At 44.8% G+C, this 22059-nt stretch overlaps 1 protein-coding gene across 11 annotated transcripts in view; it reads right to left on the bottom strand.

Annotated features, from left to right (window-relative positions):
• The window catches only part of LOC119969610, a 327525-nt gene that overhangs the window by 42009 nt on the left and 263457 nt on the right, over positions 1 to 22059 (bottom strand). For 8 of the 11 annotated variants that reach the window (XM_038803463.1, XM_038803452.1, XM_038803458.1 and 5 more), the window contains 3 exons: positions 15158 to 15255; positions 6639 to 6814; positions 666 to 850 (listed from right to left, as the gene is read on the bottom strand). In XM_038803463.1, coding sequence (XP_038659391.1) covers positions 666 to 850; positions 6639 to 6814; positions 15158 to 15255 — 459 coding nt within the window. The remainder of the gene's footprint in view (positions 1 to 665; positions 851 to 6638; positions 6815 to 15157; positions 15256 to 22059) is intronic. The other 3 variants (XM_038803456.1, XM_038803461.1, XM_038803457.1) reach the window with 1 other exon arrangement.

Below are 22059 nucleotides of genomic sequence, written 5' to 3'. Positions count from 1 at the left end.
TTTAGCGTAGCCAATCCACCTAACCTGCACATCTTTGGGTTGTGGGGGTGCGACCCACGCAGACACGGGGAGAATGTGCAAACTCCACACGGACAGTGACCCAGAGCCGGGATCGAACCTGGGTCCTCGGCGCCGTGAGGCAGCAGGGCTAACCCACTGCGCCACCGTGCCGGCCCGAGGTTGCATTTTAAACCTCACCTTGGAAAAGCATTCATTCTCTACAAATATGAATTTGGCCATTTCCTTTCTCAGGCATCTTCTTCATCTATTAGTCATAAGGCTGCACTCTGGGTTGAGTCATGAGGGATGTTGAGATGCGGATGTGCTCCCATCGGGAACTAGGTTTCTTCACATTGATATAATTTGGGATCCTTAGAACCATAGTTGGCAGCGTTGCACCACCAGATTCAGCTAAATTTGAAACCAGTTCCCAGTAGTAAACTTGGATAGTGTGTTAATCCGAGTCTTTAATTATGCTGTTCAATATGACTCAGACAGAAAATAGGAGACAGTATTTATTTACAGAAACATGCTACCCTGTCAGGCTAGACATTAATCTCTCTTGTATTTCTACCTAATTCCACTAATCTCCTCGTGTGCAGTGGACTGTTTACTAATAGCAAAATGACTCTTTGCACCAGGAATAAAATTTAAACACCGGGTACCTTCATCTCTTTAATTTTTGTTGGTGTGGTTACTTCATCTGTTTTTTCTGACTTCTGGGAGGATTTCTTGCTGTCTGACTGTGTTGTGTCTGGGGTTTCTGTCCTTGAGGTCTCGCTTGCGTCTTTTGTTGACTCCTTCAAAAGTGCATCGTGATTTTCCCCAACTGAAGCTGGACGGAAAAACTCTGCAAGTCAGAATATCTGACGTAAAATGTGTCATTATACTCTAAAACATCTCATATGAATCACAGGCAATTTGAGTGTAATTTGATACAAGGACAATTCAAAGTGCATTACTTTGATCCTGAAAACACATTGATATATTTATTGAATAATGAAGAATTGGGGTGGGGACGTGCCGGTTTCTGATCGGGACCAAAATCTAGCTGCACCACAGGAAGTGTGCCAACTTTTAGAAGGCTCACCTAAAAGAAGCTAATTGGAGTCCCACTGCCAAATGCTCATAAATTGGGTAGAGGATATGTACCACACACACTCTGCAGTTTTTTCAGCTTTACTGCATTCCCAAAGAGACTGTAGGAAACTCTGAACCTTTTTTGTTATACTTACTTTTTATATGGCAGGAGCAGCAATGCTTCTCCCAGCTTCACAACGATATAGACTTATGCACTTCCAGTTTGCTCCTCCTACCTGCCTTCCAGACTCACTCCCATCAGGCCCCAGATCAGGGCCGTATTGTCTTGAAGGTTGGTGAGCTCCAATGGGAAGCCAAGTTAGCATCTGCAATTTGCCACTTTGATTGATAGGGCTTGATTCACCGTGGGCCTCCAGCTGTACCGGTTTCTGGCACTACACCAATTTCTCTATGATGTCCCCTACTTGCATATCTTATTTTAGCTGATACCATACAACAAGATACATTTGTAAATGAATTTCTACAGCCACAGCCCCAAATTGGGTGGAGGCCAGTTTAGCTCACTTGGCTAGACAGCTGGTTTGTGATGCAGAGAAAGGTGGGTTCAATTCCTGTACCGGCTGAGGTTATTCTTGAAGGTCCCGCCTCCCCAAACTTGCCCCTCGCCTGAGGTGTGGCGATCCTCAGCTTAAATCACCACCAGTCATTTGGGATTATGGCGACTTCACTTCTACAGTGGCTTTCCTCATTTCCTCATTTGAAAAAAAGACCTAATAGAGGTCTTTAAACGTTTTGTTAGAGTGGATAGAGAGAGAACTGTTTCCTTGTGAAGGGAAGAACACAACAAAAAGGTCATCAATACAAGATAGTTACCAAGAAATTCAATCAGGAATTCAGAATAAACTTATTTGTCCATAGTGGTGAGGATGTGGAACTCGCTGGCACAGGGAGTGGTTGAAGCAAAGAGCAGAGATACATTTAACACAAAACCCGACAAGCAAACAGGGAGAAGAAAACAGAGGATTATGAGGATAGATTTAGATGAGGCGAGATGCTTCATACAAGTAGAGTTTAACCATGAGCGTGGACTGATGGGGCTAAATGGCCTGTATTATGCTATCTACCCCATGTAATATTGCCCAAGAGACAAAAATGTGAATTGCTAATTACGTATAATGGTATCAATGTACACAGTTAATATAAAGCACAAAATTACACAAATGCAAAGCTGCAACTTATCTCTTGCCCGTGTTTCATTTGTTGAATAAGTAAAAACTGACATGTGCATCTTTGAGGGGAAATATTAGTTCTAGTGTGTCAACCAGACCAGTTCATAGAATCACAGAATATCATACCCTAGAAACAGACCCATTGGGCGCGATTCTCCGTTGCCCACGATGGGTCGGAGAATAGCGGGAGGGCGTCCCCGACATTTTTCACGCTCTCCCACTACTGTGAGGCAGTAGTGCTGACCACTGTGTTGCCATCATAATCTCATATGAAAAGTATGTGAGCCTGTGCAAAATAGGGACACTTTAAATGAAAATTACTGTGCTTGAACATTATGAATTAATGAACATATTGTTGGTAGAACGCACTTCATTGACGGATTAATATGCAATCTTCCCAACTTGCCAAGATGATGAAGCAAGTTATTGTCCTTTTCAGCTTTAGAAAGGGTAATTCATTCAGGTGAATAATTATTCCAAAATAGTCTGTACTGCAAAACGTGTTTGAAATTTCAAGAAAGTCTGAAAAGGTAAATCTTCCGTCGATCAGTGAGTCAGTAACTCGGTGGAATAACTGAAGATTCCCAACAAAAGGGCAACGGAAGATTTTGGGAGTATTTTTGTTATTTTGTACACAGAGGATTGTTAAAACATGGAATGACTTCTCAGAAACTGTAATGGAAGGCGAATGCATAATTTTTTTTTAAATGGAAGTTGACGTACTTCTGAAAAATAAAGGAATTAACTAGGTGTGGGATGAAAAAGTTATGGAATAGGGTGGCGGAGTTCTTTCGGAGAACACCGAGGTGATGGGCTGAATGGCTTGTGCCCGAAAATTCTAGATTTAACAAGAGATGTGGAATAAGCAGATGGCACACTCACAGGTGCAGAGTGGGGGACAGAGAGAGAGAGAGAGACAGAGACAGAAAGAGAGAGAGGGAGCGAGAGAGAGGGAGCGAGAAAGAGGGACAGCGAGAGAGACAGCGAGAGAGAGAGACAGCGAGAGAGAGAGAGAGACAGCGAGAGAGAGACAGCGAGAGAGAGACAGCGAGAGAGAGAGAGACAGCGAGAGAGAGAGAGACAGCGAGAGAGAGAGACAGCGAGAGAGAGAGACAGAGACAGAGAGAGAGACAGAGAGAGAGACAGAGAGAGAGAGACAGAGTGAGTGAGTGTACTATGTTGTTTCCCAGATACAAGTCTTTTATATTTGTGAATGAACACAAATATGGTGTGCATTTGCACAATCACTACTACAGCACCTTTGTTATAATGTTGCAAAGTACTGAAATTAAAAATAAATAAATTTAGAGTACCCAATTATTTTTTTCCGCCTAATTCAGGGACAATTTAGAGTGGCCAATCTACCTGCCCTGCACATCTTTGGGGTGTGTGTGTGTGTGTGTGTGTGGCCGGGGAGACTCACACAGACACCGGGAGAATGTGCCAACTCCACACGGTCAGTGATCCGGGATCAATCCCAGCCCTCGGCGCCGTGAGGCAGCAGTGCTAACCACTGCGCCACCGTGCCGTCCCAAGTACTGAGCTTTCATCTGCTTGCTGCACACGTTATAAAATCAAATCTGAAGCTAGCACACAAGTGTACTATCTGTGAATACAGTTGTGATTTGAAAGATATGACGTTAAGATGAATATTTCATTTAGTGTCAAAAGGCAATTTCTAATCGTAAGTAATAAAGAGTCATGTATAATTAATCCCAGGCTTTGTAAATTATAGAATCCCCACAATGCAGAAGGAGGCCATTCAGCCCATCAAGTCTGCATTGACACTTTGAAAGAGCACTCTATCAATGTCCACTCATCCATCCACCCAGCCCTAAGCCCATAACCTAACCCGCATATCCCTGGACACTAAGGGGACAATTTTAGTTTGGCCAATCCACCTAACCTGCACATCTTTGGACTGTGGGAGGAAATGGAGAGAACCCGCGCAGACACAGGGAGAATGTACAAACTCCACATAGTGACCCAAGGCTGGAATTGCACCCGAGTCTCTGGCGCGGTGAAGCAGCAGTGCTAACCACTGTGCCACCATGCCACTCAAAAATGTTGACACTTGCGATTTCTACAGGCCACCATATAGCCATTTTTAAAGTTACATCCAATTTTGAACAATCAAACAGCTGCAGTATACTCTATGTTGTTCCACCCAGTAGGAAATAGAGTGAATGTGTACCCTTATACTATCAAAGTGAAGAACTTGTCTCAAAATCAAACATTTGTTTTGAACGTTAGAAAATCTCTGTAAAGGTTTATAGGAACCTTTCCCTGTGATATTTAATAGGTCTCTCTATCCTTAGATACCAAATCTGAAAGAGCATTGGCGACCATGGACTTCGATGATTGGTCCTTGGCTACACTTGGCAAGTTACTGCAGTGATTTTCCATTGCCTCCTGCAGACAGCTGCCCAGGAAACTCGCCTGCTCTTATCACCTGTCATCGGCAAATCAGAAGGATTTACAGATTGACAATCGGCCCGTTTGGCTGTATTATGACACACCTTCCTTTACCAACCAGAACTGAACCCGGAGCCTGACCTAAAGGTAGGGATATTAACACAGTGCCACTGGACCTCCACTGATATTTGGTATAAGTTGTTTGAATAACTGATAAGGATCAAGTAAAAAATATGTCACCATCCATGCTCAAGTAACGTGTTGCAGCTTTATATGGGTCTCCAGAACTACAAGGAACATTTGACATTGTCAATAGCATCAAACAGCAATAACAACTGTTTTTCATTATGGAAAAAATATATTCGTTTATTCAAATACATTTTGCCCCCATCCAAATTTTGGATTCTATTCAGCCCAGTTTGCATGTCATTTATAGAAAACTGCCAAGGTGGAGGTTGGGTCAATATTAAAAGGCATCTTATAATTTATTTTTGGTTCTTCACTTTAGCTAACTACTCTGCATTGTTTTATTTTTTCCAAAATGCTCATTCGCATCTGATTCTATCCTCAATGCCTTTTGCTTCTTTATTTGTAGTTATTGATCTTGTGCGTGGTTGGAAATGTCATCTGTTACATGTATCATATGAAGCCATTTGCACCCTGGTGAAATCTTAACTGCATCATCCAGAAAGATGCCTAGAAACCTATTCACGGTCCTCAAAAATAACCTGATCAATCACAAATAATGGTGCGTGCTCTGAAAGAAAACGATCACCAAATGCTTGGAGCACACGGGTACATCGGAAATCCCAATGCTACTCAGTGATTCAAATTATTATGTCCATTTGGGTTTATTTGAGTTATTTCCATCTCAGCACTTCACACATGGGAGAAAGTCCCTTTTAGCGTACAAATGTATGTTCCAACCTTTTCTCATTTTCTTCTTTTTCATGAAATAGTAAGGACGAAAGAGAAGGGAACTGGCATTGGCGTACGGCATGTGGTTCTGGTGCAGGAGGTGGCACCACAGATATTGTGAGCTTCGTGGCTTTCTCATAGACAATGGGCACGATCTAACGGCTGCGCCACACCCAACTCAGGATGCAATGCGGCAAATCTCGTGAGAGGCATCACGCGGGATTTACCCTGCTCGCCACGCCTCGCGAGATCTAATGGGATCTGGCGGGGTCGCAATCTGGATCCCACCCACAATGGCCGGGATCTAAATTTGCATATTTGAGCATGCAGTCAGGCAGACTTGAATATGCGCCCATGACCGAATCCCCTCGCTGAGGAGACCCCAGCCGAACGCCGTTTAGCACCGGAAACGGAGACCAGGCAGAAAGTCATTTGAGGCAGGTCTCCCAGGCCATTGGAAGCCCCTGGGTGATCAGCCTCTGGACTGAATGGCACACTGGCATTGCTGATGCTACCTGGGCAGCTTGGCACTGCCAGCTTAGCACTGCCACCCAGACATCCTCAGGGCCACTGCCAGATTGCCAGGCTGGCCGTACCATGGTACCAAGGTGCCATTTTCCCAAAGCCGAGGATCAGATCTCGGGGTGCGCTGCCCTGATGAGGTGGGGTGTGGGTTCTCGAGGACCCCCAAACATGGGGCATTGGGGGAGGTCCGGGGGTCGCTTTGGGGGATCGATAGGCCATTTTTAAATGGCCCGAACTTGTGGCCTTGGCGAGCCTTCCACGCCAAAGCCCGAAACAATAACAGACTCCCGTTTGATAGCTAGGTCGTTCTCGGTGCTACAAGCGCCGGGAAGGGCCCCACTGAATCCACCCACAACGGGGCTGTTTATTTTCCATTAAATCATGCCCAAGATTTCTAAGACTCACCACCAGTTTATGCGCTGCCTACATTTTGTACTGCAGAAGATTTCCTTTATGGCACGCATGATAATACTTCAGTTGGCACAGTGCATATGTCAAATAAAATCATACCTCCATCTAGACTCCTTGACATTGTATATCTTTTGCTCGAGGAGCGATCAAAATAGGGTGCAGGACGATCAATTAAAGCACTGGCTTGCCTTGTTTGAGCCTGTGTTCGGCCACTGTAACGGAACTTTGAGCCCATTACGAGGAATCCCTTTGGAGGTGGTTCAGGGGACACAAGCCTAAAAGGAAGTTAATGAACACAATTACTACATGCAAAAGACTGAGAAAACTTTTTGCCAATCACCTAAATAACTGGTAAAATAAACTACAACTTACAAGAAGATATGATAACAACTTGCATTTATCGTACCTTTAAAATAGAGAACGTTTCAAAATATTTCTCAAAAGCATGAGGCTAAAATCAAAAAGGAAATTATTAGGATGACTAAAAGCTTGGTTGGGGAGGGGGGTGTGGGTCCCTATTAAGGAGGATCTCAAAAGAGGAGAAATAGGTCTCAGTGAATTCCACAGTAATTGCAGACAGGGATACAAAATAGCTCGCTTGGCTAGACAGCTGGTTCGCGATGCAGGGTGAAGCCAGTAGCGTGGGTTCAATTCCCATACCAGCAGAAGTTATTCATGAAGGCCCCGCCTTCTCAACCTTGCCCCTTGCCTGAGGTGTGGTGATACTCGGGTTAAACCACCACCAGTCAGCTCTGCCCCTCAAAGGGCCTATCATTATCTGGGACTATGGTGACTTTACCTTTACCATATTGGAGGAGTAGGGAAGAGGGAGTCTATGGAGGGAACTATCGATGAGGATTTAGAAGTTGATGCACTGAGGGAAGGAAGGATAATGGAGGTCAGCATGGACTGTGGCAGTGTGAGTGGGATTTCAAAGGAAAAAACTCTTGCATTTATACAGTGCCTTTCACAGCTACCAAATGTCTCAAAAATGCTTTGCAGCCAAGTACTTTGGCTATATACATGCTATTATAACAAAGGAAAATCGGCAACCAATTTGTTCACAGCAAGCTCCAACAGTGTGTGATAGTGACCAGTTATGTTGACTGAGGGATAAATATTGGCTGTGAAAATGGGGATAATTCGTGGCTCTTTATCAAAAAGAGTGCATGAGATCTTTTACCTGAGGGGGCGTGTGGGGTTCAGTGACACATTCAAGAACCTTGGAGAGGATTGGGAGGTTGGAGATAGGGCAGTAGTCATCGAAGATAAACAGGACAATAGCAACCTTCAAAACTCTCATGATGTTACATCAGCTTTGACAGGATTAGGACTGCCTGAAATAACAGGTCTTGTCTGGGTCAGGATTTTGCGAACAGCGACAAAGTGACGGTGCTCGCCGCTGACCTTAAAGAAAGTCATCTGCAAATATCCAAACAGCTCGGTGCATGGATTTTTCCTTTCCCCCAACAACACTCTGAGTGTACCTACACCACGTGGACTGCAGCAGTTCAAGAAGGTAGCTCGCAACCACCATCTCAGGGGCAATTAGAGATGGGCAACAAATGCTGGGTGGCCACATATCATGATTTTTTTTTTTTTTTAAAGACTGAACAGCTCTCCAGGCATCCAACAATATCACCAAATAAGGTTTACGGCAGATCGCACCAGGGGCTGTTTAGCACAGGGCTAAATCGCTGGCTTTGAAAGCAGACCAAGACAGGCCAGCAGCACGGTTCAATTCCCGTATCAGCCTCCCCGAACAGGTGCCGGAATGTGGCCACTAGGGGCATTTCACAGTAACTTCATTTGAAACCTATTTGTGACAATAAGCGATTTTCATGTCATTTTTCACTGAAATATCTCAGGCTGCAAACCAGGAAGTTAAATGCATTGATGATCCTTCACTTAATTTATAAATTTAGAGAGCAAAATAAATGATTGGGAGATAAACATTAAAAGCTGAGGCATTAAACTTAAAAGAGATATTTTGAAAACTTGGAATTTTGAACAAAAGCATTAAAGCAACACAAATATACATTTAGTTTTCCAGGTGCAGAGAGTTTCTTCAGCAGTAGTTATGCTTTTGTGTGTCTGTTAAATTTCATTAGCAATGTTTAACTTTTTCAGGTTTAAAAAAAAAACAGCATAAAAGGGCAAGTTTTTGTTAGCTCAGTGATCTCTAATTTATTGCAGTCTGCAGGAACTTTGCAACTGCACAACTAACTTATTCCAGATCTACTGCTGGATTTTCGCTCAATCAGGATGACTTGGGAGCGGCGGGTGGGTCCAGATTCCCAAATTCCTCACTTAATTCCTGGGATGTCTGATTTTCAGGAGCGCTTTTTAAGGGTGTGGATTGTTTCTGGTCAAAAGCCCACACCAGTTACTCCAGAGTTGACCAGCTTCATTGCGGAGAAAGCCATGTCGTACACCTCGGCAATTTTAATGGGAGTTGGACCGTCTTTTTAAAAGAGTCATGGCTCACAGCTCCTCAGATGTTTTGAACCATCATCGGCTAAGAGCATAAGAAACTGGAGCAGGAGTAGGTCATTCAATCCTTTGAGTCTGCTCCACCATTCAATGAGGTAATAGCTTTTTTTTTCAGCTTTTCTTGTAAAACACATCAGCCAATATTTTCCTCAATATTGGCAAAGGTCAATGCTGGGCGGGAAAAGCAGCATTGATGCCTCCGAAGGCAATGGCACAGGAAGTGTGAAACTTTGGAAAAAAACTTCAAGTCTTGATAGATGTCGCTGGCAGAACAGCCTCTGGTCCCGACCCCTACATCAACTCAGACACTTGGTGATCTGCAGCGTTATTTTAAAGGCTGCCCCAGCGCACAGTTTGGGGGTGTCTGGGTGAACTGGTGCCCTCTCTGCAGCACCCGAGCATCAAGTAGGCACTCCCCAGGCATCATTCAGGCACTATCCGACTACTGCTTGGGTGAAACCAGGGTGGATACTTCTCGCAATATTTTCTGCTCCCGTTGATGAAGAAACCGACGTGGACGGGAGTGGAAAAGTCCACCTATCCTATTGTTATTGGTCCTATATCGTGTACAGTGGGTCAATGGCATGCAAGTACCATATCTTGGCATGGGGACATGAGGTGCATGGATGGGGGCATGAGAATTGTATAGGTGTTGGGGGGAGGTGTGAAGGGCAAGGGCAAGGAATGAAGTCCCAACCCACTGAGGTAGGCCGTTTAAACAGCCCGCCTCGGCACCTGGCTGCTCTCACATTTGCCTCCGACCTCTTTCCCGGGACGGCTGGTCTGACTGCAGCCTGCACTCACCCACCCGCCCACCATCCACAATGAAGATCCTGGCCGCGATTTTATGACCCCCTCCAGTGGTAGGTTTTCCAGGAACTGAGGAGGCTTGCCATCGGCTGCTGGTCGGATCTTCCTGTCCTGCTGAGGTCAATAGCCATTTGCATTGCTTGCTGACTGTGTCGCCAGCGGACCCGTCACAGAATGTCACCTTTGGCAGGACCGGATGTTCCTGCCGAAAAGGGTCATGAAATCCTGCACCGTAACATTGCGGGCACTTTCCCGTGGGTTTTCCCTGACTCCAACCATCCACCTCGGTGAGGGAAATACAGTCCTTAGTTTCGGATGAAACATCTTCACATTTCTTGAGTTCAGTAGCTTCACAGCTTTCTGAAGCTCCCTCTGCAACTTTCTAACAACAATCTACAAATAAATGATACTATTGTTAGTCTCACTAATTTCCAGTGCTGGGCTCCTCTTTTTAAAATCCATTGTTTTATTGGGTCGCATCTAATTATAATTCAGATCCTGTGTTCACTTTACAGTTGTCCGGTGCCGACACCAATACACGTGCAAACAACTGTGTTTTCATTTATCTCTCGAAACTGCAAATAAACCTTGAAGGTTCTTTAATCTTCACTGTAAATCATAGTTAAGTTCCCCAAATCATCATTGCTCAATCTGGCTGAAAATATTCTCCTCCTCTTCGTTGCAAGCTCGCTATTAGTTTTTATGAACAGTGCAGTGTTCTGGCTGGTCCCCACTGCTCGAACTAAAAAGCAACAGAAAAATTCACTCATGCAAGTTTCTTGCAGAGATCCAACAGGAGGATTGGTTGTGCCCGAAGGCTCAAAACTGCCTGTTCCACTCTGCTGCCTCGGGAGGGGAGGAGACTGGAGATGGAGGTGAACATTAAAGCAACAAAATCAGAGAGAAAATTATTGAATATTTCCCCCAGTGGAGGGGCCATAAACTCCACAAAAAAATGGCATCAAAAACAATTATTTACACATTTCCAATTTGTAGTGAAATGAATACAACAAGGATTTTCACTACATAACATTGCAGTGTAAATGAGAGTTTACATGAGTCACTGATCTTGGACAGGTCCACCTGTGGAACCCAACATCACATTATTCCAAGAAAATGCATGTTCATCGAAAAGAAATGTTGCAATTCTTCCCCGGACCCTATCTTCACTTGAATGCTTTCATCTGCAGAGAATCTGCCTGTAAATCTCTAAAAAAAAATCATGTGATAGGTTCTATTGTATGTTTTTGCTTTAGCTAAGGGCTCGTCATTTTGAAAAAAAAACGTTCTGAGGGGGTAATAAAATGCACAATGTAGCTTGTGATAATTTCCAGACATTACCTCCCGAAAGCCACTGCAAATCGTTACAGATGTAATTTGATTATCTATTTTTTGTGGGGGGGGGGGGGGGGGGGGATTAATTTTACAAAAACATAGTGCATGACGAAAAAATCCAACCGCAAACATGCTTCTGGTCCCAGAACTCTCTGCAAACTGCAGCTCAACATTATAAGCAGTCTGCTAAAAGTAAAATGATTCTGCAGAATGATCACAGACATCCCAGGACACTTCATTATAAAACTGGAGGGGGAGAGGGAGTAGTAGAGACATCATTCAGCAGAAGAAAGAGGCAAGGTAACAAAACATGGTCAAAGAGTTTGGGTACATTTGGGAAGACATGTTTTTCCTAATTGATAGAAATTACAAATCAAAAGGATTTGGGGAAGAGAGAGCTTTAAAGGTTTTGCTTAGTATTAAGCTTTAACAGAGGGTAGTTTTTACATAAGCAGGTTAAGTTGCATGTAAATGTTTTTTCCTCTTTTAAAAAAATAAAGTTAGAGTACCCAATTCATTTTTTCCAATTAAGGAGCAATTTAGCATGGCCACTCCACCTACCCTGCATATCTTTTGGGTTGTGGGGGCGAAATTCACACAAAAACGGGGAGAATGTGCAAACTCCACACAGGCAGTGACCCGGAGCTAGGATCGAACCTGGGACCTCGGCACTGTGAGGCAGCAATGCTAACCACTGCGCCACCGTGCTGCCCTCCAAGTTGCATATAAATTAACATATGCAATGCTAGTTCCCCGAAGGTGAAGTGCAATGTGGAATATCCACCACATTCTCCCTTCTACCCTGAAAGGCTACTCTGTCAGCCCATTTAGGCTTCCGCTAAAACTAATAGGCACAGTTATTTACAAATAATACAATAAAATACACGGCTGCAGTAAAACACAGCTAGAAACTATTTGTGCCAGACTTAAAACAATAAAGATAGAATCCGTCCTCAAGGAAACAAAACATATTTGTAACACATTTCAATAATCTGCAAGACTTTTCAGAGTCAACAGGCAATTCCTCTTTTAGCCTCGTGAAGCTCAACCGCACAGTGAGCTGAGCTAAATGGAGAGAAATCTTCAGTTCTTATCCCAAGCAAAAGGCCTCCAGAGACTCCAAGGATACAATGGAGCATATTGTGCATTGAACGGCTTGAGAACAGATGTTCCCACTTTGAATATTTAAAAAAATGTTTTAACTATATATAATTTGATTAGCAGCCGGGGTCCTTAGAATATTAGACACCCTGGGCCTTCATCTTGCAGACAGTTTAGCACGGGTCTCCATTTTGAATTCGAAAAGAATCAGAATCCATCGCGACTCTAATTATTTCAAAAGTGTATGAAACGATGCATCATTTTTCCCCCATTTAATGCAAAGTGAAGCCTCTGCATTTGTCACACAAAAGTTCACTGTCAAGATGGCAGCAGGCAGAAAGGCATGTACATAACAAACAAAAGAGGACATTTAAAATGCTTATGTCCATGTTCTGAGGGAGCCTCAAGAACATGCAGCCACTAACAACTAAACATTGGTCATGACATGTGCTCAGCACACAAGCGTTCTTGTTGCCCTCAAAGCCCTGTTGACAGAAATTGGAAAGAAAATGTGGTTAGGATTCCATTGACTGAGGAAGGTAGGTTTCTTTTCCACTTTTTCTGCGAAAGAGCTTTGAATTGAACCAGAAATTTCAGTTTGGCAGATAACCTCACAAATTCCAACATGCAAATATTTTAGAATTTAACAAAGAGCTAAAGGTCTTTTTAAAGGAAACCAACAATACATTTTGAAGATGAGGTTGTTTACATAGTTGGAGACATGTATGAGATACATGGATGAAGGAATGTATCAATCAATTACAAGTAATTTGTGCAGTTCCTTCAACTGATCTTCACCCCAACAACTATGAAAATGAATATGGACGTGAAAACAATCTTCAATTCTGAAGACAACCAGAATTGATAATCAGATTTGATTTGATTTGATTTATTGTCACATGTACTGAAGTACAGTGAAAAGTATTTTTCTGCGGCCAAGGGAACGTACACGGTACGTACAGAGTAGTCAAAAAAAGAAGAATCGACAGAGCACATTGACAAATGGTACATCAATAAACAGTGCTTGGTTGCAGTGCGGAACAAGGGGCCAAACAAAGCATGAGTAAGAGTAGCATTGGACGTTGTGAATAGTGTTCTTACAGGGAACAGATCAATCCGAGGGAGAGTCGTTGAGGAGTCCAGTAGCTGTGGGGAAGAAGCTGATAATTGCACAATATTCGGTGTCATTCATGACTCCTCAAATGCTGAAGTCGCCTGTGTCCAAATGCAAAGACCTGAACAATATTCAGGCTTGAGCTGAGGAATATTCGTGCCATAGAAGTGCCGTGCAATGATCATTTCCAGCAAGAGATACTCAACAAGAGTAGTGTCTAAGTCCCAACCATCTTCAGTTTCTTTATCAATTACCTTTCCTCCATGATAAGGTCAGTAGTGGGGATGTTTACTGATTACCACACAATGTTCAGTACCTTTGCCACTCCTCAGATACTGAAGCAGTCCATGTCTATATGCAGCAACCAGATTGGGTTGACAAGTAGCAAGTAACACTCATGACATGCAAGTGTCAGGAAAGTTAATCTCGAACAAGGCAGAATCTTACCATCTCCCCTTGGCATTCAATGCCATTACCATTGCGGAATCCAATGCGGAATTCAGCATTCAATTTCTGAATACCATTGAACTATCAAGCTCTGGGCGACATCATTGACCAGAAACTGAACTGGACCAGCCATCTAAATACCATGGATACAAGAGCAAGGCAGAACTTGGGAATTCTGCAGCGAGTAACTCACCTTCTGACTCCCCTATTCACTATCTAAATGGCACAAGTCAGGATTGTGTTGGAATACTCTCCATTGGGCTGGATGACAGCAGCTCCAATGACACTCAGAAGCTTTATACCTTCCAGAAAACGCTGCCTGCTTGATTGATACACCCTCTGAATAACCTTTTTAATAAATTGGATTATGGCATGACAGACATTGGTTCGATTAAAATAATGCTCAGAATTTTACAGCCACACCTGGCACGATTTTCCAGTTATGCTGAAGTGCATGGAGTTTTGAGTGGCTCGTTGCATTTTTCGGTACTGCCCACTTCGCAATGGGGCCATATAATTGCACCCAATGACAAATAGAAGAGTATTGGTGCTGCACAAGGACAGAAGTGACGAGCCTGATTACATGGAGAAAAACGGCACAGTGGATACATTAATCACAGGATGCTTATTGAGATTGTTATTGTCAGAAAACCTTGATGGCAATAGATTAAAATGCAGGCAGGGCAGGGGACCACTGTTAGGTATGACAGAATGAGCAGGGAAAATTGCAGAGGCTAACGTAATCTGCTCTTGAGGGTAGAAAGAATGCACAGCTCTGGCTGTCAGGGGAATAGAGATAGGGAGGCCGAAGAAACTATTCTGAATAGAAAATCAGCTACAAATCAACATATACCATTGATGATTCACAAATCATACCTGTCTGGTATATTTCAAATTGAATTATAAGAGCACTCTAATATCATGGAATTTCCAATGTTGTATGTATTGTTATAGATCCTTCACCGACAGAAAAACACAAAGGTTCTCGGTCTGCTGTACATTACTCATTTGGCCATGCTAATTTTCCCCTTTGTGTCCCAAAAGGTGAGATGGTGTTACTGGGTTCTGGGGATAGGGTGGAGGCATGGGCTTAAGTAGCTTGCACTTTTCAAGGGCCGGTGCAGATTCAATGGGCTGAATGGCCTCCTTCTACCACTGTCAATTCCATGATCATATGAGTCTATGACAGCCAAGTGCAGTGTGGTAAGAGCCTTTAATATATTGATACTATTTGAAAACATTCTCTTGAATCCATGCGCAATACATCGAATCATTATTTAGAGGTGTTACAAATGACAGCCCTTGCTTTCCGGTTTACCTGAAAAATGTGTGGTGTTCGATGCAAACTTTCCACAATCTCTTGGCTGCTCGATGATTTGGAAGCTTGAAACCAATGGTACTCTCAAACTGCTCATACTAGAAAATGAAAAAATAAATATTAAAAGCGTAAACCGTATAAAAAATGCAATCCATATAACTTTTCAGCCCGTTAAGCAAGGAGTAACTAAATGTTTGTACTTGGCTTCCAATATTTGTACATAATAGTAGAATATCAACTGATGTCACATAGATTGCTGACGAGGAAGGGTTTGGGGAGAACGGCTGATTGGTAGCTGGCTAGTTGAGGGGAGGAGAGAAGTGGGCCATTCCTTTCAATATGGTATCAATAAAAGTGCTCCTGCTGACTTTATATCTGTGTAGGTGTGGGACCTCCTGGCTGGTTAGCACCACATTATTGTCTGAGTTTTGCACATAGCACGTCAAGTGCTGGTGCATTCAAAAATCCACAATGAAGCAGCATGGGTCCCTAACTTACATGAATGATTTTCTATTTTCAATATTGTCAGTGTGCGCTCCTACCATCAGTACAACTTCCTTTCTCAATATGGCTGGTAGTGTATTTCCAGTCAGAAATACCAATGTACATCCTGGAAGCCATATGGGGGACTTAGTAGGTCAGTTCGCCCAGGAAAAATAGATGCTGTATGGTCAATCTATAGACCATTAACTGCCTTCTTCTCAAGCATGTAATTCTCAAGTAATAGCTAATAAAGCACGGTAGCATTGTGGATAGCACAATTGCTTCACAGCTCCAGGGTCCCAGGTTCGATTCCGGCTTGGGTCACTGTCTGTGCAGAGTCTGCACATCCTCCCAGTGTGTGCGTGGGTTTCCTCCGGGTGCTCCGGTTTCCTCCCACGGTCTAAAGATGTGCAGGTGAGGTGGATTGGCCATGATAAATTGCCCTTAGTGTCCAAAATTGCCCTTAGTGTCGGGTGGGGTTACTGGGTTATGGGGATAGGGTGGAGGTGTTGACCTTGGGTAGGGTGCTCTTTCCAAGAGCCGGTGCAGACTCGATGGGCCGAATGGCCTCCTTCTGCACTGTAAATTCTATGAAAGGTGAAAAATATTGTTTATATTCTCCATTTTGCAAACAAGACTATATTAACAGATAGCTCACTGGAGCGCCAGACAGAATTGCCAGAGTAGAAAGTGGGCGGAAGTTTCTCTTTTTTACGCAGTGCGCGGCTGCGGGCCGTAAAGCAGTTTGAAAAGCAGTTTTATCTGCGGTGTTGTTTGGAACTCAGTTTTTAAAAAATAATTTGAGGGGGGGCGGGTGTTCCCTCAACATCTGCTGGCGGAATGGGCTCCGATTAAGCCTGCCCCATCAGCAGCTTAATTTTTAAAGATCGGGGTGCCATTTATGCAGTCGTGACCCCCTCCCTCATGTGCGATGTACTCACCTGATGCTCCTCCACAGGCCTGCCCACTGTGGAAGGTCAGTTGTAATTCTCACAGACGTGCCCCCTCACAGTGACATAAATGGATTATCTAATGGGGAGAAAGGGGCAGCAGGGTAGCATGGTGGTTAGCATAAATGCTTCACAGCTCCAGGGTCCCAGGTTCGATTCCCGGCTGGGTCACTGTCTGTGTGGAGTCTGCACGTCCTCCCCCTGTGTGCGTGGGTTTCCTCCGGGTGTTCCGGTTTCCCCCCACAGTCCAAAGATGTGCGGGTTAGGTGGATTGGCCATGCTAAATTGCCCGTAGTGTCCTAATAAAAGTAAGGTTAAGGGGGGGGTTGTTGGGTTACGGGTATAGGGTGGATACGTGGGTTTGAGTGGGGTGATCATGGCTCGGCACAACATTGGGGGCCGAAGGGCCTGTTCTGTGCTGTACTGTTCTATGTTAAAGGGGGGGATATAATCAGGCATCGAGGCCTGATAATGACATGCAAATTTATTAGAAAGGGGTTTCCGACATGGAATGTCAGGATTCCCGTTACGTCACTGTCGGAGGACAGGGAGAATTGTGAGGAGACTTCCTGTCGGCGTAAAATACAATTTTGGCCACTTGGGCGATTTTCTTTTCCCTGGGAAACCAGGGAAGAGATTGCTGAGCCTTTGGCTTTGATTTTTAGGTCATCATTGGCTACAGGAATAGTGCCAGAGGACTGGAGGATAGCAAATGTGGTCCCTTTGTTCAAGAAGGGGAGTAGAGATAACCCCGGTAACTATAGGCCGGTGAGCCTAACGTCTGTGGTGGGTAAGGTCTTGGAGAGGATTATAAAAGATACGATTTATAATCATCTAGATAGGAATAATATGATTAGGGATAGTCAGCATGGTTTTGTGAAGGGTAGGTCATGCCTCACAAACCTTATCGAATTCTTTGAGAAGGTGACTGAACAGGTAGACGAGGGTAGAGCAGTTGATGTGGTGTATATGGATTTCAGTAAAGCGTTTGATAAGGTTCCCCACGGTCGGCTATTGCAGAAAATACGGAGGCTGGGGATTGAGGGTGATTTAGAGATGTGGATCAGAAATTGGCTAGTTGAAAGAAGACAGAGAGTGGTAGTTGATGGGAAATGTTCAGAATGGAGTTCAGTTACGAGTGGCGTACCACAAGGATCTGTTCTGGGGCCGTTGCTGTTTGTCATTTTTATAAATGACCTAGAGGAGGGCGCAGCAGGATGGGTGAGTAAATTTGCAGACGACACTAACGTCGGTGGAGTTGTAGACAGTGCGGAAGGATGTTGCAGGTTACAGAGGGACATAGATAAGCTGCAGAGCTGGGCTGAGAGGTGGCAAATGGAGTTTAATGTGGAGAAGTGTGAGGTGATTCACTTTGGAAAGAATAACAGGAATGCGGAATATTTGGCTAATGGTAAAATTCTTGGTAGTGTGGATGAGCAGAGGGATCTCGGTGTCCATGTACATAGATCCCTGAAAGTTGCCACCCAGGTTGATAGGGTTGTGAAGAAGGCCTATGGTGTGTTAGCCTTTATTGGTAGAGGGATTGAGTTCCGGAGCCATGAGGTCATGTTGCAGTTGTACAAAACTCTAGTACGGCCGCATTTGGAGTATTGCGTACAGTTCTGGTCGCCTCATTATAGGAAGGACGTGGAAGCTTTGGAACGGGTGCAGAGGAGATTTACCAGGATGTTGCCTGGTATGGAGGTAAAATCTTATGAGGAAAGGCTGATGGACTTGAGGTTGTTTTCGTTAGAGAGAAGAAGGTTAAGAGGTGACTTAATAGAGGCATACAAAATGATCAGAGGGTTAGATAGGGTGGACAGCGAGAGCCTTCTCCCGCGGATGGAGGTGGCTAGCACGAGGGGACATAGCCTTAAATTGAGGGGTAATAGATATAGGACAGAGGTCAGAGGTGGGTTTTTTACGCAAAGAGTGGTGAGGCCGTGGAATGCCCTACCTGCAACAGTAGTGAACTCGCCAACATTGAGGGCATTAAAAAATTTATTGGATAAGCATATGGATGTTAAGGGCATAGTGTAGGTTAGATGGCCTTTAGTTTTTTTCCATGTCGGTGCAACATCGAGGGCCGAAGGGCCTGTACTGCGCTGTATCGTTCTATGTTCTATGACCAAACCCACTCAAGAAGAATGGGAATGGAAAATCCCGGCCAGTGGCACTAACAACAAGGAACAAAGGTGTGCTACCTCTCATTAAAATTGTAGATTTTGCATATTGCTCCTTGTCACATGATTTGGTCATAGCACCACACTCAAACTTGACAAGGGACAATGAGCATATGGCCTTAAGACAGTAATGCAAGATGTCACGGTTGAACAATTACTGGTACGAACTATCCACATCCCTCGCAATTAAAATGATCACCTCAGTTGTGAAATTCAAAGATCTATTGCGCAAAGAAAAACAAGAATTAAAGCATTCATCCTTGTGTGTCAAATTAGCAAAGTTCAACTTGTAATGTTTGAAGGAAGTCACTGTATTTCACACTAGGTAACCATCTTTGATTTTGTAAATTTAGAATTAAGTTCTGTCATTAACTTTTATAATTCTGTAGTTCTTTTACATTTTTATTAGTTGAAATGTGCAGGGTTATGTTTAGCACACCAATCTCTTTCAAGCATCGATATGTATTTTATATAGACTGTGCAAATTCTGTAACTTCATAAGTCTACAAAACTATTCCATAAGTTTAACTGACTTTCACCAAGCACTGACAGATACAACAAAAACGTACTACAGAAATGCAGATGTCTCAGCAAAAGTAGATTGATAAGCGCCTGTTTTAATTAAGTATTATTGATCAATTAGACATCCAATTAATCCATGTTCCTCAACATTGCATGGTGTCTTATCTAATGTAAAAATGGACAGGAAAACTATTTTCACTTATATTCTACACATAATACCATATACACTACATTGGTACTTTGTAAACTTCTTTATTTGTTTTACGGTTATAAGAAACTTTACCACTATATTCTTTGTTTGAAAAGTAACCCATTCCAAGTAACGAGGGAGAAGTAAAAGCAACCTTCAAATAACCTATCTAAAACATAGAGTCACTAAAAGGGGTCTGATTTAATACTAATTAAATAAGAGGTGGGATTCTCCAAAAACGGGACCATGTCCCCATGCCGGGGTAAAAATGCTGGTGTTTCACGCCAGACTTTCCTTAAAAAAAACTTACAGCTATTCACCTACCTTGAAGGGGCTGACAGGGCCCCGGAGTGCTTCTCGCAGCTTCAGCTGCGGATACAGGCCCCCGCACTTCCGGTTGCGAGTCCACACATGTGCACAGCTGCGGCCTCCAGCGGCCAAGCCGAATGCGAACTCAGCCTGCAGACCTGGCCCAACATAGAAGGTCCCAACGATCTGCCCCGTGCCGCTCTATGAAACCTGCCCGATCGGCCCCCCGGCTGCTCATAGGGCCCCCCCGTTACTTGATGACCTCCCCGCCCTGCACCAGGGGACTGCAGACTGAGTCCGCAACCGCTGTGCGAGAGCCCCGACTGGTCACAGGTGGTTAGACCCACGCCATCAGGAATTCGGCTGGTTGGGACCGGAGTAATTCGCGTGTGATCGATTCTCCGGGGACCAAAGAATCGCGTGAGTGGCGCCAGGCCTGATTCTCGCGTAAAGGTCAATTCTCCGCCCCCACGTCAAACGCGATTTTAGCACGGGGCTGCGGAGAATCCATGTTTTGAGACAATGAGCTCAAGATATCAATCATGGGGGTATGGCAGCATGGAAGATATCAAAACATTTGTTCATCTCAGCAAGAAGTAATATAAACAAACTTTAATAAGCGGGATGGTCCCAATTGTAATTGACATCTTGGAGGGCCACTCAGCGGAATATGGGAAAATATCAACAGATGACCATCACCGTCAAGAAATCAATCACATATTGATCGCACACCCTTTAAGCCAATTAAGAATTATCCTTGCCTCATTTAGGCCAATTAGAATGCAATATCATTGATCATGCTACGGGTTATGGCTTGCAATGAGTTGATAAGCAGATGTTTTCACTGATCAAGTTGGGCATCAAGTGACTGCTGTCCAGAGGGACGTTATGGTGAAAGAACAGAGACAGGGGCCGGGATTCTCCCCTACCCGGCGGGGCGGGGGGTCCCGGCGTAGCGGGGTGGTGCCAACCACTCCGCACCTTTGGGGGCTAGTCCCACGCCGGAGTGGTTGGCGCCACGCCCACTGATGCCAAAACCGGTCCCAACGGCCTATGACGACCGCCCTCCGGCGTCGGGGCTGGCCGAACGGCCTTCGCCGGTTCGCGCATGCGCCGTTGCGTCAGCTGCCGCTGACGTATGTGCGCTGGGGGATTTGCTTCCGCCTCCGCCATGGTGGAGGCCGTGGCGGCGGCGGAAGAAAAAGAGTGCCCCCACGGCTCAGGCCCGCCCGCCGATTGGTGGGCCCCGATCGCGGGCCTGGCCACCGTGGGGGCACCTCCGGGGTCCAATCGCCCCGCGCCCTCCCCAGGACCCCGGGGGCGCGCTCGCACCGCCGATACCAGAGGTGGTTCAAACCACGGCGGCGGGAGAGGCCTCTCAGCGGCGGGACTTCGGGCCATCGCGGGCCGGAGGATCGCCGCTGGGGGCTCGCTGATTGGCGCAGAGGGCACGCCGATCGGAGGGGCGTGATTTTCGCCCCCGCCAATTCCCGGGTGGCGGAGAATTCCGGCCACGCCGGGGGCTGGATTTGTGCCGGTCCCGGGCGATTCTCCGACCCTGCGGGGGGTCGGAGAATTTTGCCCAGGGTGTCAACCTGTGCCCAAGGATGAACTGGAAGGCAAGAGCTGTAGTACACAAGTCATCCTGCCCTGTTTAATAGGTATCTACAACTTAAGATTTCCTGAGTTACTTCACACTACTGTTGCATAAATGGTTAAAGTCTCAGATGGATTTCCTCGGGGTGCTCCGGTTTCCTCCCACAGTTCAAAGATGTGCAGGTTAGGTGGATTGGACATTCTAAATTGCCCTAAGTGTCCGAAAATGGTTGGGTGGGGTTACTAGGTTATGGGCTAGAGGGAGGAGTGGGCTTAGGTGGGGAGCTCTGTCCAAGTGTCGGTGCGACTCGATGGGCCAAATGGTCTCCTTCTGCACTGTAAATTCTATGATTCTATGAATATAATTAGAATTTACGTTCAAATAATACCGAGAACTTACAGGTCCGCTGTACTTCTGAGTGTCCTACTGTTCATTGTATATTCCCTTGCCTCGTTAGTCCTCCCAAAATGCATCAGCTCACACTTTTCCGGGATTAAATTCCATTTGCCACTAATCTGCCCATCAGACCAGCCGTCTATATATCGCACTGCAAACTAAGGCTATTTACCTCGCTATTTACCACACCACCAATTTTTGTGGCATCTGCGAAAATACTGATCCCCCCCCCCGCCCTCCCACATTCACATCAGGATCATTAAATATACACT

This window comes from Scyliorhinus canicula, chromosome 7, assembly GCF_902713615.1.
Source record: "Scyliorhinus canicula chromosome 7, sScyCan1.1, whole genome shotgun sequence".
Classification (NCBI taxonomy): Eukaryota; Metazoa; Chordata; class Chondrichthyes; order Carcharhiniformes; family Scyliorhinidae; genus Scyliorhinus; species Scyliorhinus canicula.
The sequence above is the reverse complement of the archived record's forward strand: the minus strand, read 5'-3'. Positions and strand labels throughout refer to the sequence as shown.